The following is a 14,939-nucleotide window of genomic DNA, read 5'->3' as shown; positions in this document are numbered from 1 at the left end:
TCCTCTCAGATCTTCTTGTCACTTAATGCTTCTATTCCTGGGCACTGAGAAGGACAGTGCTGTTAAAGGGGCAGGATGAGGTTAACCCAGGGCCAGCATATCAGCCTCTCAGTGATGTAACTTTGATATAAGAAGGCATATAAGAACAGATTAACATTCTGTTAAGCTGGAAGCTGGCATGCTGGTGTTACACAGGGTAGAAGGAGAAAGGCTGTGTTTCTATTACTGACTTTTTGTCATTAATAACTGTTTGCAGAGCAGTGGATATGTCCTTTGTAGTCATTTCAAGTATGTTCAGTGTCAGTCCTGCTCCCCGCGACTCTACTCGCTTGGCGTTGTCCATCTGGTCTGCAAATAAAGGCATTAGCACCATTGGCACTGCATTGCATATGCCCTCGTAAATGCCATGGGAGCCTCCGTGGGTAATAAAGGCACGAGTCTTAGGGTGAGCTGTGGAGGAAAGAAAAAGTTGCTCAGTTCTTTGATTTAGGAAGTCACAGTAACACATTCTTAGGGAAAAACTGCCATAAAAAAATGGCACTGGTAGGTGTCAGTCAAGAAATTTGGGTTGCTGTGTGCATCATGACTTAGGACTGCAGGCTAGTCAGAGATAAAGACCCCCGGTTTTGATATTAAGGGGAGTCATGTGTTGGGGCAATGTTCCAAACAGAGTTATTTCATAAGTCAACAATTTTGAAGGTGCAATCAGATAAATTTCTAAGAGACAAGCTCTGTTTCAAAGAGCAAAGCTTGTTAAGGAAGACCTGTGACCCACAGCGATACAGGGAGTTAGTAGAGATGATGCTAATGGTGCCTTACAGCAGCAGTATGGGATTCAAAGCAACATGCTGGTATCACTCAAGGTATCTCATACCTACCTAGAAGGTCGTTCTGGGGCAGCCATTTGACGAGCTTTACATTCTTGGGCAGGTTGGGGGGCACCTGTCCTGTGTATCGCCACAAAACCTTGCAAAAGAAGTAAGCAAAATGTCAGTTCTCAGCAAGTGGCCTCTTGGTGCTCCTCAGTGGGTTTGAAAAGCACAGCTGAAAAACATCCATGGTGCATAAACCCCATTTTGTTGTGCAGAATAGCTGGGTGATATTTTCTTGTGGCATCAGGGAGCAGGAGAAAGAAGCAAGGACCAAGCCCACTGAAAGCTGAAGGTAATCATGGACTGTGTTTGGAAACCATGTTGGATTGCTGTGCTGGAAGGAGAAGAGGGAAACCATACCGTTTGAGGGACTGTTCCCAAGGCATCTGCAATTTCTTTGGCTTTCTTTATAGGAATCTCAGAGACCATGGAGCCCAGGGAGAAGACAACGATGCCATGTTCTCCAGAGGCATTCACAATAGCTTCAAATTCCTGCCAACACAAAGCACATCCTTAGTCAAAGTCCTTTTCATGTCATATGCCTTAAGTTCTGTCACGTTCCCACAAAACTGTCAGGAAAAGTAAGAAAATAAGCAGTCAACACAACAAAATGTTGATCAGGAAAATTAGTTATCTATATTCTCCACCTATCTCTACATATATCTCTCTATATATCCATATTCTGTTCAGCCTGGAGAAGCTGCATGGAGGCGTTGGTTCAGCTTCCAGTATCCAAAGGGGCCTACAAGGGTGCAGAGAGGGACTCTTCATCAGGGACTGGAGTGATAGGACAAGGGTTGATGGGTTCAAACTGAAACTGGGGAAGTTCAGGTTAGATCTTAGGCAGAAGCTCTTCCCTGTGAGGGTGCTGAGGCGCTGGCACAGGGTGCCCAGAGAAGCTGTGGCTGCCCCATCTCTGGCAGTGTTCAAGGCCAGGTTGGGCGGGGGTTGGAGCAACCTGCTCTAGTGGAAGGTGTCCACGCCCATGGCAGGGGGTTGAAGCTGGATGAACTTTACGGTCCCTTCCAACCCAAACCAGGCTGAGATTCTATGATTCTGTATGAAAATGAGTCCCAGGGAAAAAAAGAATGGGCACATGTGGCTGAACAAAGTTCAGGAGGTGCCTGAGTGTTTGCAGATTTGTAGCCTGAACCGGGATTCAGGAGGGACACGAGAAAAGATTGACTTTAAACCAGTCCTGTAGCAAGTCTGCCTGCTCCAAGACATCAGTGTCTGTGCAGCAAAAAAGATGCTGGAGCAGTCAAGGAGATGAAGTCATCATCAGGCTTTTCCTGGCAACCAATGCCCAGGTAACTACACTGTGGTTTATTTTCCCATTTATTGCAATCACATGCTCTCGATTTAGAGCTAATATTCTTCTTTTCAGACCACGCAGCTGCAAGAGAGAATGAAGATTGGTTTTAAAGGTGTTCTGGTAGCAGATAGCTGTAACTTCTAATACCTAGATTTACTGGGTCTGCTTTGAGTATGGCAATATTGAACCACTGCCAGGTTTTTAATCTGTTTTGGTTGGTTGGTTTAACTAATAGAAGGACTAGATGTGTCACTTGAATCCAAGAACAGAAGGATTCTAATGAAGCATAAAACCAGCCAAAGGCTAGAGCATCCTTTGCCATTGAGAACTATTTGGTAAAGCCAGGAAGGAAAGAAAACCAGAGGGAATTGTTGCAGGCCTCAGAGTTAAATGGGTGCACTAAAATGAACTAAATGTTCTTGTAAGTCTGTTGAAATTTCACCTTTAGGGTCTGAAAGGGGATAACCGAGAGTGACTCTCTTTGTTTATGAGTGCCCTGGCTCTTCATTTGAGACTGGATCCCAAACAGAAGGAGCCATTGAAGGTTTGGTGATAGCTGCACCCTGAAGAGCAGACCTGATGCTCTCCTGGGGGCAAAGATGAATTGTAACTCTCATTTCAGGGCTTAGTTCTCTCTTACTAGATTTCTCTGAAAACATGCTCTCCATCTCCATTAGATGCCTGGTTGGGAACTCTCAACTTGGTTCTGTATAAACTCCCAGACATCTGGGAACTGCAAAATCCTCCCCACATTACAAATGTGCTGTTCATACTGAATTCTTTGGGCAGTGGGTGACTTGCTTCCTGCACTTCCGGATGCAGTGGAACACATTGAGCTCTTCCAAGGCCTGTTTAGCCCTATTTATATTCTGTGGGACCAGTCACATCAGTGTTACTCTGTTCTTTGAGTGCTTTTGTATGCGAAGGTCCGACTTCCTGCTCAGAAGTGCCACTAATTTTAGGGAATGTTTTGCAGCCCTGCTTTGGGAATAGAAAATCACCTAAAATAACCTTGGTTTAGTAGTCTTTTTAACTAGCATCTGCTCTTCTTGGAGGGTGCCACACGCCACATCTCTGAAATACCTGAGAATAAGAGAAAGCACTAAGAATGAGGAAGATTTCTTAGTGGAAAGTGGCAAATATGCCATATTTAGGATATTTGGCATAGTTCAAGGAAAATACAGTTTTGGGACAGAGTATTTGACACAAAAGAAGCAGATCTCTAGCTGGGTTCTGGGGATTCCATTCACTGTCTGGAATTCCTGCAGAAATCCATCAGGACTGTGGTTGCTGCATTGTCCCAGCTAGCACCAAGTCTTGTAAGCTGGTACACAGACCAAAATCACTGGAAATAGGCAGCTTCCTTTGGGGAAGGAATTGTTCCGAATCTCCAGTCTAAACCTCCCCTGGCGCAGCTTGAGGCCGTTTCCTCTTGTTCTGTCACTTCTTACTTGGGAGATGAGACCGACCCCACCTCACTACAACCTTCTTTCAGGTAGTTATAGAGGAGGTTATTGCACAAAGGATGCAGAGCTGCAAAGTGTTTTGCTTTCCTAGCTCCTTCCACCTCGTTCTTTCTGCCAGGAGCTCTGTCTCATGGTGAGAACAAGCAGTGCAGTTAGAGCTAAACTAAAGGGAAAAAAGGAGACTTACCTGAGATAATGCTTTTTCCTGAGTGCAGCTTATGCCTCCGATCAAGACCATGTTAGGCATTAAGGGTCTGGGGTACTCAAACACAAAGTCATATTTCATGAGCCAAATAGAGGCGTGGCTTAAGAGCTCAAGCACTGTTGCCTCTCGTTGGAGGAATTCTTTGATCAGACTGTTATATGGTGAATAAAGGAAGCTGCAAGGCAGGGAACTGCTCAGGCTAGCGAGGAGGTTGCCCACACGCTGGAGGAACCCCATGCGGTCCGTGTAGCGAGTGAAGAACCTGGGAATGTAGGAAGGAGGATGTGGACAGAGGGTAGCGTGGAAGTCTAGGCTGCATGGCAGTCCCCGCACGAGGTACACAGAAGGGAGGGAGAGATGTTCAGCCACTATTTGTCCACATGGAAAAAAAGGATCCATAAAGACAGCCTCAAATTTGCTTTCTCCAAGGGATTTGATCAGCTCTCTGTTAGACAGGAGACGTTTGCAGGAATCCAAGAACATGGATGAGATATTTGCCAAATTGGAGAATTTTTCTGAGAAGGGTTGAGGTGTGAAACTCCTATGGCCCAGCTTTTTAAACTCTGCCTCCACATACTCCTTGGTGTAAGGCACGGAGTATGTTTTCATGGTATAATGCCCTGACAAACCTATCCGCAGGTTTATCTCTGGCGCAAGCACCACAATCTCGTGTCCCCTGTGTCGGAGCCGCTCCACAACCGGCCGCATGCTGAGCCAGTGGCTGCCATCAATAGGTATAACCAACAGCTTTCCACCTTCAGCAAAGGTCCACAGGAGCAGGAAAAACACAAGGCAGGAGGCAAGAGAATGAAATCCCACATTTGAAGAAGCCATTTCCCTTCTGCTGTCAGCAAAGTTTTAAAGAGCCGCCAAACTATTGCAGGGGACGAGAATGAATCGGGGGGTACTTTGTGCTTTAATCTTAACTGAGGGGTTTAATTTTTAACAGGCTGGATTTTTGTAGGCAGAAATGAGCGTAATTTTTAACTGTGAGTAAAGATTGGGTTTGTCATTGTAGTGAAGGCTTTAAGTAACTGGGCACTGGATGCTTGAATTAACAGGAGAGGATTCAAATGCAAGAGGGAGCATGTGGCACTGAAAGGCTGAACAAAAGTCATGAATGGGAGGTAACACCTGACCCAGCAATCACTGTTTTCCTAACACCCAGTTAATGATCAACTCCCTGCCTTGAGTCTGCTCAGCTGATTGGACACAAAACTCAGAACAAAGCTTAACCTTTGGAATACTTTGTGCTCTCAGAGGCTAACCAAGGAGCAATGACCAACAGAGATCTGATATAGAGTGGGTTGGTAAGATTTATCTTCAGATTTCTTTCTATATCATAGCAGTTATCAAAATGAAAGCCCTGAGTCTACAGTAGTATGTGTGATGGTGCAATCTTAGCAATAACTTCAGCTGTTGCAACACCACTGTGGTCTGAAAAACAGAACAAACCATTGACATCTGCACTATTTACAGAGCCACCGGGGAGACTTAAACCAGGGAGGGAGCGTGGGCACTTACAATCCCAAAGGCTTCTTTTTCCAATCATTCTCTTATATGTTCCCTTACATTGCTTCTTACACAAATTCAGAGGCAAAAGAGCTCCCTCTAACGTCTTTGCATATCCCTGGTTTTGGGGTATTCAAGCACATTATCAGGCTCTACAGCACAGTGCAAGTGCCTGGGTATATCCGCAGAGTTAATTCCACATTTCCATGTTTTGGCCAATCAAATCTCCTGCAATTAATCAGTATTCAAACTGTTAGGGATATTCAATTATATGATCTAGAATTATTTTGGTATTTATCTAGGTATAGCATACATTCCATGAGGGTAGATTGAGATGAGACATTAGGAAGAAGTACTTCCCTGTGGGGTGAGGGTGGTGAGGCCCTGGCACAGGTTGCCCACAGAAGCTATGATTATAGTGATATGCTTAGAACAAGCTAAGCTATACCTAGGCAGCTCCATAGCTTAGGCAACTTCACCTAAGCTCTCCTGAAGAGAAACCCTTCAGCTGCTTGTAGTGCAAGTCTTGTGATCATCTACTAGAGCCTGAGATTCCTGCTCCCAAATCATGCCATCCTGGTATTCGCTCACACATTGGCTCAAGCGCAAATACTACTACGGGAAGCATATCTTAAATAATTGCTAAAAAATGCTATATTTAGCATCAATATATGCTAAATGTCATATATATGCTCACCGTGAACCATGACAAACCTTTGATAATGGCTGCTTCTGCTTACAGCAAACGATGCAATGGAAACTCAATGAGTAAACGGAGTATGTGCCTCTTAACAAAGCAATGTCCTTAGATAAGGAGAACATGCAGAAACACATGAAAACGTTCAAGATAAACCTTGAAAAGCAATTTGTGCTTAAAAGAAGTACCTGACCAAGCAGATCTCATCTGCCATTAAGGCATGTTTCATGGAAAGGGAAAAGGTGGATGCCAAAATTTTGCAAAAGCAAAACAAGATACAGGAATGGGAGCTGAGCAAGAGCAATGGCTGGAGAAGAGATACGGTTTTATACCCTTTTACCAAGCACATCTGATTGGAGAGAGTTCTGAATGATTTCTTCATGCTGTGCAGCAGCCTGGAAGAGTTGTCTTGGAGCAGGTAGGAGTGATGGGATATCTGGTTCGTGAAATGGTTACTTTTGCCAAACGTACCAGGGTGTGATAAGCACATTCTAAGGTTAATACTGTTACTAAAAGGCTCATGTTGATAGGATGTCCTACATGTGGCATGTTAAAAACAAAGTGATTCTCGCGAGCCAGCAGGAAGGACTGTAACATCTAAGGAAACTGCATTAAGAGGAAGGAGTTTCAGACATCAGTATAGTCCTGTTCCACAGGCTGTTTAAGCAAAACCTTTTCCTCTAGCTGGCAGCGAGGTGACATTAAAAGATCAAAAACTAGAGGAGGTGGACAGAAGGTGTTCTTGTGTGCCACAGAGTTAGCGGCAGTACCTATGTGCGCATTTTCACGTTTCAGAGAGAAAAAGATCTCACATAACAAGGTGATGGTAGAGACAGGCTGAGGGAGCTGGGCTGGTTCAGCCTGGAGAAGAGAAGGCTCCTTCAGGGGGAACCTTAGAGCAGCTCCCAGTGCCTAAAGGGGCTCCAGGAAACCTGGAGAGGGGCTTTGGGCAGGGGCCTGTAGGGACAGGACAAGGGGAATGGCTTGAACCTGCCAGAGAGGAGAATAAGATGAGCTCTTAGGCAGAAGCTCTTCCTGGTGAGGGTGCTGAGGCACTGGCTCAGGGTGCCCAGAGAAGCTGTGGCTGCCCCATCCCCGGCAGTGTTCAAGGCCAGGTTGGACACAGGGGCTTGGAGCAACCTGCTCTAGTGGAAGGTGTCCATGCCCGTGGCAGTGGGTTGGAACTAGATGAATTTCAAGGACTCTTCCAACCCAAACCCTTCTAGGACTCTATCGTGCAGCATTACATGCGCCCCGAGGTGGCAGTATGCACTCAGAGATCTACCCAGAGTTGCAGTCGGATGTTACCCTGTGCTAACATACAACAGGCCCTCAAATCTCGCGTTTGATATTTAGTCACTTTCACATAGTCTTTAAGCTCTTCTAACATTTCAGCCAGACATGTATTATCTGTGTAACACTATTATAAAATGATATAAAACAACATTGAAAGGTAAAAACAACAAACTCCTTAAGGGTAACAGTTGCATTTAGAAAAGTTAAAGAGTTGATTCACTGCATTTGAGCAACACACAAAAGCCCTTTCACATGAATATGAGTCCAGAGACTGAAGTCCACAATTCATCCCATTCCAAAGGCAAGAAAAGGAGATATCTAACAGGAGAAAGTAAAGCTAAAGTGCACAGCTGAGTGCCAAGGTTGAATGCTGAAAATGGTACAGCAAGTACTCCCAGTTAGGGGAATCTATGATAACCTCTTTTAAGTCTCTAAACCCTGGCAGTCAGAATGTATTAACCACCTCCTATTAACCAGCCAAATCCTTTTCAAATGCATAGGGTTTGTCTACAATGAAATAAATCTGTTGGTGCTGAGAGGCAGATTTTTGGGGGGAGGATGGTGTGAAGAAGTACTCCCTTTTGTTAGCTTTAAGCTTGCTGCCACCACATTTCAGTGTCAGTCCTAGGTGAAGTATTGGAAGAAACCACATATTGGGTCCCCTTTCAGCTTCATTATACTTTGTAGGACATACACCTCTGTCAGGGATCCTCTGTCATAGCTGTTTCAGAGGCTTAGCTATCAGGTTTATTCCATCTCTGCTTTTCTAGACTGAGTGGCCAGTTTGAATCCTCTTAAAAAGGCTTCATGTTTACTGCATGAGATTCAGCTTTGTCTGAAAAATCAGCCCTATTTCACTGCTCTGCAAAGTCAGTATCTGAAAAACTTACTTAAGAGGAATAGTTCTTTCTAAAGCTGGAGAAATGGGCCAACAGCAGCGTCATGCGGTCAGCAAAGGCTAAAGCAAACTTCTGCTGCTAGAATGGGATAACCCCCTGGCACAGGACAAGCTGCACTCCAGCTGGACAGACAGCAGCTCTGCAGGAAGTGACCCAGGGCCTTTGTGGACAAAAAGTTGAATGTGAGTGGTACTGAGTGTGTGCCCTCACACACAATAGCATCCTGGGCTATACAACTAAGAGTACAGCAAGCAGATTGAAAGAGGTGATCCTTCTCTTCTTTTTAGCACTTGGGAGACATGTGAAGACATGATAAGACATGTTTTGGGCTTTCCAGTATAAAGACAGACATTGATGCAAGTCCAGCAAAAGCCAGAGAGATGGTTAGGTTCTGGGGACTGTGATGTACAAAAAGGGGCTGAGAAAGATGGGCTTGCTTAGGATTAAGAAGAGAAAGATAACAGATCTTATTGCTGTCTTCAGCTCCCTTAGCAGGAGGGCATAAAGAAGACAAAGCTGCGCTCTTCCAAGAGGTTGACAGTGACAGAATAAGAGGCAACAGTCACAAGCTGCAACATGGAAAATTTTAAATGGATACAATAGGATAATAATAATAAATAGGATATAAGATATTGTTTTCACTATAAGGGTCATAGGAGATACTCAAAACTTGACAAGACATAGAATGGAACAAGCTGAACTCACTGGACATGCTTTGACGAGGAGCTGTGCAGAGAGGCCTGCAAAGGACCTTCCAAACGAATGTTCTCTGAGTCTGTGACAATTCAAAACATAGAAAATCCTCTTTAAAGAAAAAAAGGCAGGATTATAGAGGAAATCAGCAATGACAAGTTGGACCACAGAATGAGCAAAGGTCTTCTCAAATGAACGTCTGCCTTGCACATCAAGAGCCTGGAGTGAAGAGGCTACTGAGCAACCTGGTCTAATGTCAAAGCTGGCTTAGAGCAGAGGCACAGGATCAGTGGGGAGTTTCCAGATCTAATTCCATATACACTTTCTCCATCTTTATGCTGTGATATTCAGATGCCTTCACTGAAACCAGTACTGGCACCTCTTTGCAAAGCAAAAGCAGTGTGAAATCCTTGTACTCTCACCCACGGAAAGAAACCATTCAAACAAAACCTGTGTGGCAACTTTTCAGAGTCTGTCAAAGCCTGCAGGAATGACAAGAAAAAACAGAGCACAACCCACCTGAGTTAGCTTCTTGTGAGCACAGTTTACTCCACTAACCATAATCATGTTGGGCATCAGTGGTTTCGGATAGTGTAAAACAAAGTCTAGCTTCATGAGCCAAATGGAAGCCTGGCGCAAGAGATCATTCACAGTGACATCTCGCTCAAGCACCTCAGAAGCCAGTTTGGCATATGGTTGGAAGACAAAATCACAGAGAAAATAATTTATGAAGTCAAATATTAGATTCTTCACCCTCTGGAGAAAGTTCATGTGGTCTGTATGTCCTGTGAATATCCTGGGGACATAAGAAGGGGGACTGGGACACTGGGTGGCTTCATATTCTAAACCACATGGCATTTGCTTGCAAGAGAAACACCGAAGGAAGTGAGAGACGCTCCGCCACTATCTGCCCACAGGGTAGTATAGGGTTTGTAAGGACGGCATCAAACTTACTCTCCTCAAGATATCTGATAAGCTCATTGTTGTACAGTAGGTGTTTACAGCTGGACAGGAGCATGGCAGAGGTTTCTTTTGTCCGTTGGTACATTCTAATAACTCTTTCCAGGAAAGATCCTTCTTCAAATACATCCTGCGAAAGCGCTTGGAAGCTTCCATCCATCTCTTCCTGTGTGAAGGGGACTGGGTACGTTTTCATAATAAAACTCTTTGCGGGCTTTATGTATAAACTGATTTCAGGTGCAACGACGATTATTTCATGTTCCTTCTGCCTGAGACTGTCCAAGATTTCCCGCATGCTGAGCCAATGACTGCCATCCACTGGCAACACCAGCAGCTTCCCACCAGCAGCCAAACTGAGCACGGATAGGAGCAGAAGTAGCATCACCAGGACTCGTGGAGGAGCCGGGCCCATTTCTCCAGATACGTGCTGAGCGCTACCCAGAAAGCAAGCCGCTGGCAGCACTGAAGCAACAGCACCAGCTCCACGCTTTTAAGCAATCTGTGCTACAGCCTAACTTTTGATCCTTCAGGTATTTGCTGTGTGGTAAATGTTATCATTGGCTTGACAAAAGGCTGCATAATAAGTGCTTCGTTCCAGCCCAGTCCGCGTGCTGGTGGTGTGGGGTAGTTACACCAGACATCTCCCATCTGTTTCTGTTAGGGTGCACAGTCTACACCATAACAGCACAGTGGGGGAACTCAGAAGCCAGTTTTGTGTATGGTTAAAAGACAAAATCACAGACAAACTAATTTAGGATGTCCAGGATTAGTTTCTTTGCACACTGCAGAAAGTCCATGCAGTCTGCATGGTCTGTAAATACTCTGAGGGCGTAAGAAGGGGGATTGGGTCGTGGTTTCAAAATCTAAACTGCATGGCATTACCCATAAAAAAAACTCCGAAAACCACAGAAGGAACTGAAAGATGTTCCACCAGTATCTGCCTACAAGGTCTGTAAAAACAACATCAAACTTACTCTCCTCAAGATACCTGATTGAGCACAACAGGAGCAGAACCAGCATTGCTGTGACTTGCGGTTGAGCACTAAGCATCAGGGGATGTCTCTGCAGAAACGGGGTGAGTGCTGCCCAGAAAGAATATTCCCAGCTCCACGTTTTTGAAGCAATCTGTGCTGGCCTTAATCTGGGTGATCTTTAGCCTTACTTGCCGTGTGGCAAGTGTATAATCATGGGCAAGTAACAGACAACTAATTTGCCACACAAGAATTTTCAGCATAAGAAAACTCCTCCTCTCCTGCCTGTCCAAATCATTTTCTATATGCGAAAGATCAGAAAGATATGAACACTTCATGTGGGAAAAGGTCTGGTTTCTTTGTCAGTTTTCTATCTTGACACTGTTATGAAAATGGAAATCTGGCTCTCAGAGTTCGTTTCCCTGAGAGGCCTCTTTTTGGAGGGATGAAGTAGGGCTTGGAAAGAGGAAGGACAAGGGAACAGGTTTTGCCAGCTATATTTAAATCTGGATTAGCAACTCGGAAACACCACTCTGGATCAGCCAGGGAAGAGTAAGCCCCAGGGTCATGAAAGCAAACAACATTAATGCATGGAATGCATGAAATGATAATCTGTGAAAAGCAGCCCTAATTATGACGAGTCCTGCACAGAAGTCATAATTTGACGATAGGATAATTTAGTATGGAGGTTGAATTATTTTAAGGCCATTTTACACTACTGGAGCTCTAGGTAAACCCTTTGTAAGGAAACTTCTCAGAAGGCGGCGTAAGCTATTGCAGATGCTCCGAGCTGGCCAGCAGCTATGAAAACCTCCAACAGTTATGCAGAAAATCCATGTGGTGAAAGGATAAGCCTTAGACTGACAGAGCAACCAGCACATCAGCTGCTGACTGGTGCATTATGACACTGTTTCAGAGAGGGACTCTTCATCAGGGACTGTAGCGACAGGACAAGGGGTGATGGGTTCAAACTGAAACGGGGAAAGTTCAGGTTAGATCTTAGGCAGAAGCTCTTCCCTGTGAGGGTGCTGAGGCGCTGGCACAGGGTGCCCAGAGAAGCTGTGGCTGCCCCATCCCTGGCAGTGTTCAAGGCCAGGTTGGACAGAGGGGCTTGGAGCAACCTGCTCTAGTGGAAGGCGTCCCTGCCCATGGCAGGGGGTTAGAGCTGGATGAACTTTAAGGTCCTTTCCAACCCAAACCAGTCTGGGATTCTATGATTCTAAATTATGAAAGGCTGGTCTGTTAACTGAAAGGATTCATTATTTTAAAAATCGGTTATGACAGTAAACTAAATGGTTTGAGTTCACGGTACTGCTCTGGCAAACACCAGCAGGAGACAGTAAGACAGGGATCACCCTCACTGGTGTGTGTGTGCCTTGTTTGCAAGAGTGCAGTGATGAACTACTTCCACCTAGCCCAAAGGAAACAAGTGTGTAAGCGAAACCACTTGGATCCTGCTAATGCTACAGATAAGTAGCTGCAGGGGTGGGAGAGAATTCAAATCAACCCAGTTTTTCACCTATTTTCTTTGTCTTTATAGTGTAACTTACTGCGCATATAAATCCCACAAACTCATACACACAGAGAGCCTTTGCAAACAGCATTCTCCCTTCCAGGAATATATTTTATCAAGGAAGTCACTGACCTGAGATAATGGCTTTTTCTTTCCCCAGTTAATACCTCCAATAAAAACTATGTTGGGCATCGGTGGCATGGGATACTCAAAACCAAAATCCATTCTTTTAAGCCAAATGTATCCATGGCTTAAGAGCTCCTTCATTGTTACTGTTCTGTGAAGAACATCTGAGGCCAGAAGTTCAAATGGTAAATAGGCAAAATTGCAAAGAAAGGATTCTGATGACTTCAGGAGAAAGTTTTCCACATGCTGGATAAATGTCCTGTGGTCTGAGTTGTCTGTAAATGTTCTTGGGACATAGGAAGGTGGGTCTGGACACTGAGTAGCTTGCAAACCAAAACTGCAGGGGAGTCCCCGTAGAAAGAAAACGGATGGTATAGAGAGATGCAGAGCCAGTATTTGTGCACATGGTACAACAGGATCCGTGAGAACAGCATCAAATTTGCTCCCTTTCAGAGACTGCCTCAGATCAGCGCAGTAATTCTGTAGAAGAAAAGGTCTTCTCTCACAAAGATCCTTTGCAAATGCACGCATCCTTGCTCCCAGTTCTGCCCTAGTTGAAGGCACTGGGTACGTTTTGAGAACGTAATATTCAGATGCCTTCATGTTCAAGTTTACTTCTGGTACGACAGTGACAATGTGGTGCTGTTTCTGGCTGAGTGCTGCCAGCAGTGAGCGCATGCTGAGCCAGGGACTCCCATCCATGGGCACCACCAACAGCTTCCCACCACTGGTCAAGCAAAACAGAGACAGGAAACCCAAAACCCCCGTAGACACTAAGGAACTGTATTCACTTACATGAGCCATGTTCCTAGAAATCCAAAGTCTTTTCATCTGCACTGGCCTAACACATTTTAAGTAGACCAAGAGCCCCCTGCCAAATTCTCACATTCTGCCTTAATGATCCAGCTTTTCCAGCAAAACCAGTCACCAGTAACCATTCAAGGCATTGATGAATTATTTAAGGGACCTGATAACTCAACATGGATTGGGCAGAACTGGGCTTTGTCTGAGGCTTCCATGGGAATGGGTCCTTTCAGATTGATTCCCTGTGCTGATTGATATGAGACTGATAATAAAAGCAGACTTTGAAAGAAGAAATCCCTGTTCTTTGAAGAGTGCTGGCACTTGGAAGTAACTGGGCTTGCTGAAAGCAGCTATTACAATGCTTTCTTGCTTTCCTTCTTTTCACAGGATCTTTAGGGTTGGAAGAGACCTCTGGAGATCATCTGTTTGAAGACCCTGCCCAGGAATGCATCCAGGCAGGATTTGGACGTCTCCAGAGACGACTGTTCTGAAATGCCTGTGAGTTTACATTTAACATTAAAAAGTGATGCCACTACACAGCACGTTATCTCTGCAAATCCTATGGAGGACACTCTGTGATTTATATACCTCAGCTGTTGTGATTTACATAGCTCAGCACTGGGGCCAGGTGTAACACCAGGCAGCAATTTATAGCAGTAAGTAACACTGCAGCAGAGGCTTGCATCAGCAAAGGGAAGCCACCGAATCCGTGCTGTCATCCATGACATTACTTTGTTCTTATCTTGACTCATCTCTCAATCATTTATTTTCTTCTTCCAGGAGCAATGGGAAGGAAAGGCCACTCAGTTCCCCTTGTACCTAATTAAATACAGGAAAGATTGGACAGAAGGAGCCAGGAACAGCCCTCTTGTTCCAGGCTAGGAACCGATTTTAAAAGGAAGAGGTGCTGATACTACTTCAGATGAAAAGCTACAAGGAAGATCCCATGTCTGAGCAGTTAACAAGTACCTGTGATAAACTTGTCAAACCACAGGATTTCCTTCTGCCCTACGATGTAACTGTGTGATTCAGAGGCACAGTCTGAAGACAAGAAGAAATCAGGACTGAAGAATCAATACTTCTGCAATAATTACTGTTCCTGGACTATGATTTTTAGCTCCTGAGCAAGATGAGAGTGAGGGTGAGCTTCGTCTTTAGAGGAGAGGCTGATTTGAAGCTGGAGCTGCTACATGCCCTTGCCTAAAGGCAGAATTCTGCTTTCCCAGAGCTTCTGCCTGGGTTTGTCCCTGAGGAGCCATTAAGCAGCTCTGATGGAGAGAACAGATAGGAAAAAGCACTGCCCTGATAAAAGTGGCCATGTGGGGGGCTGATGGCAAGATGTGCCAAGCTTGTGAAATGCAAACCTATTCTTCACTCATTCATCTTCACAAAGGCCTCTGAATCTGGCGCAAGGGGAAGGGTGGTGATAGGCCGGAAGAATCCATTCCCCAAGGCTCAGGGAAGGCTGGCAAGTGAAAGAAGTTCAAGGGAAGAATAGAGGAGAGACTGTCTGTTTTTAAGTAACAATCACTAAGGATAAAACCTTATCCTTTCTAGGAAACAATGTGATTTATTGCTGAAACTGCTGGATGACACTAACTTCAGAGTCA

The 14,939-nt window shown here is 44.9% G+C and overlaps 1 protein-coding gene across 3 annotated transcripts in view; it reads right to left on the bottom strand.

Annotated features, from left to right (window-relative positions):
- The window catches only part of LOC115608795 (UDP-glucuronosyltransferase 1-1-like), a 35,177-nt gene that overhangs the window by 2,211 nt on the left and 18,027 nt on the right, over positions 1-14,939 (bottom strand). The window contains exons 1-5 of one of the 3 annotated variants that reach the window (XM_030488130.1): positions 9,899-10,367; positions 3,841-4,266; positions 1,233-1,364; positions 879-966; positions 231-450 (exon numbers count right to left, since the gene is read on the bottom strand). In XM_030488130.1, the coding sequence (XP_030343990.1) occupies positions 231-450; positions 879-966; positions 1,233-1,364; positions 3,841-4,266; positions 9,899-10,327 (1,295 nt within the window). In that variant the 5' untranslated portion in view covers positions 10,328-10,367. Of the gene's footprint in view, positions 1-230; positions 451-878; positions 967-1,232; positions 1,365-3,840; positions 4,748-9,898; positions 10,368-14,939 lie in introns of those variants that run through there. The other 2 variants (XM_030488128.1, XM_030488129.2) reach the window with 2 other exon arrangements.

Source organism: Strigops habroptila, chromosome 5 (genome assembly GCF_004027225.2).
Source record: "Strigops habroptila isolate Jane chromosome 5, bStrHab1.2.pri, whole genome shotgun sequence".
Taxonomy (NCBI): Eukaryota; Metazoa; Chordata; class Aves; order Psittaciformes; family Psittacidae; genus Strigops; species Strigops habroptila.
Note: the sequence above shows the minus strand (reverse complement) of the source record. Positions and strands in the feature narration are given on the sequence as shown.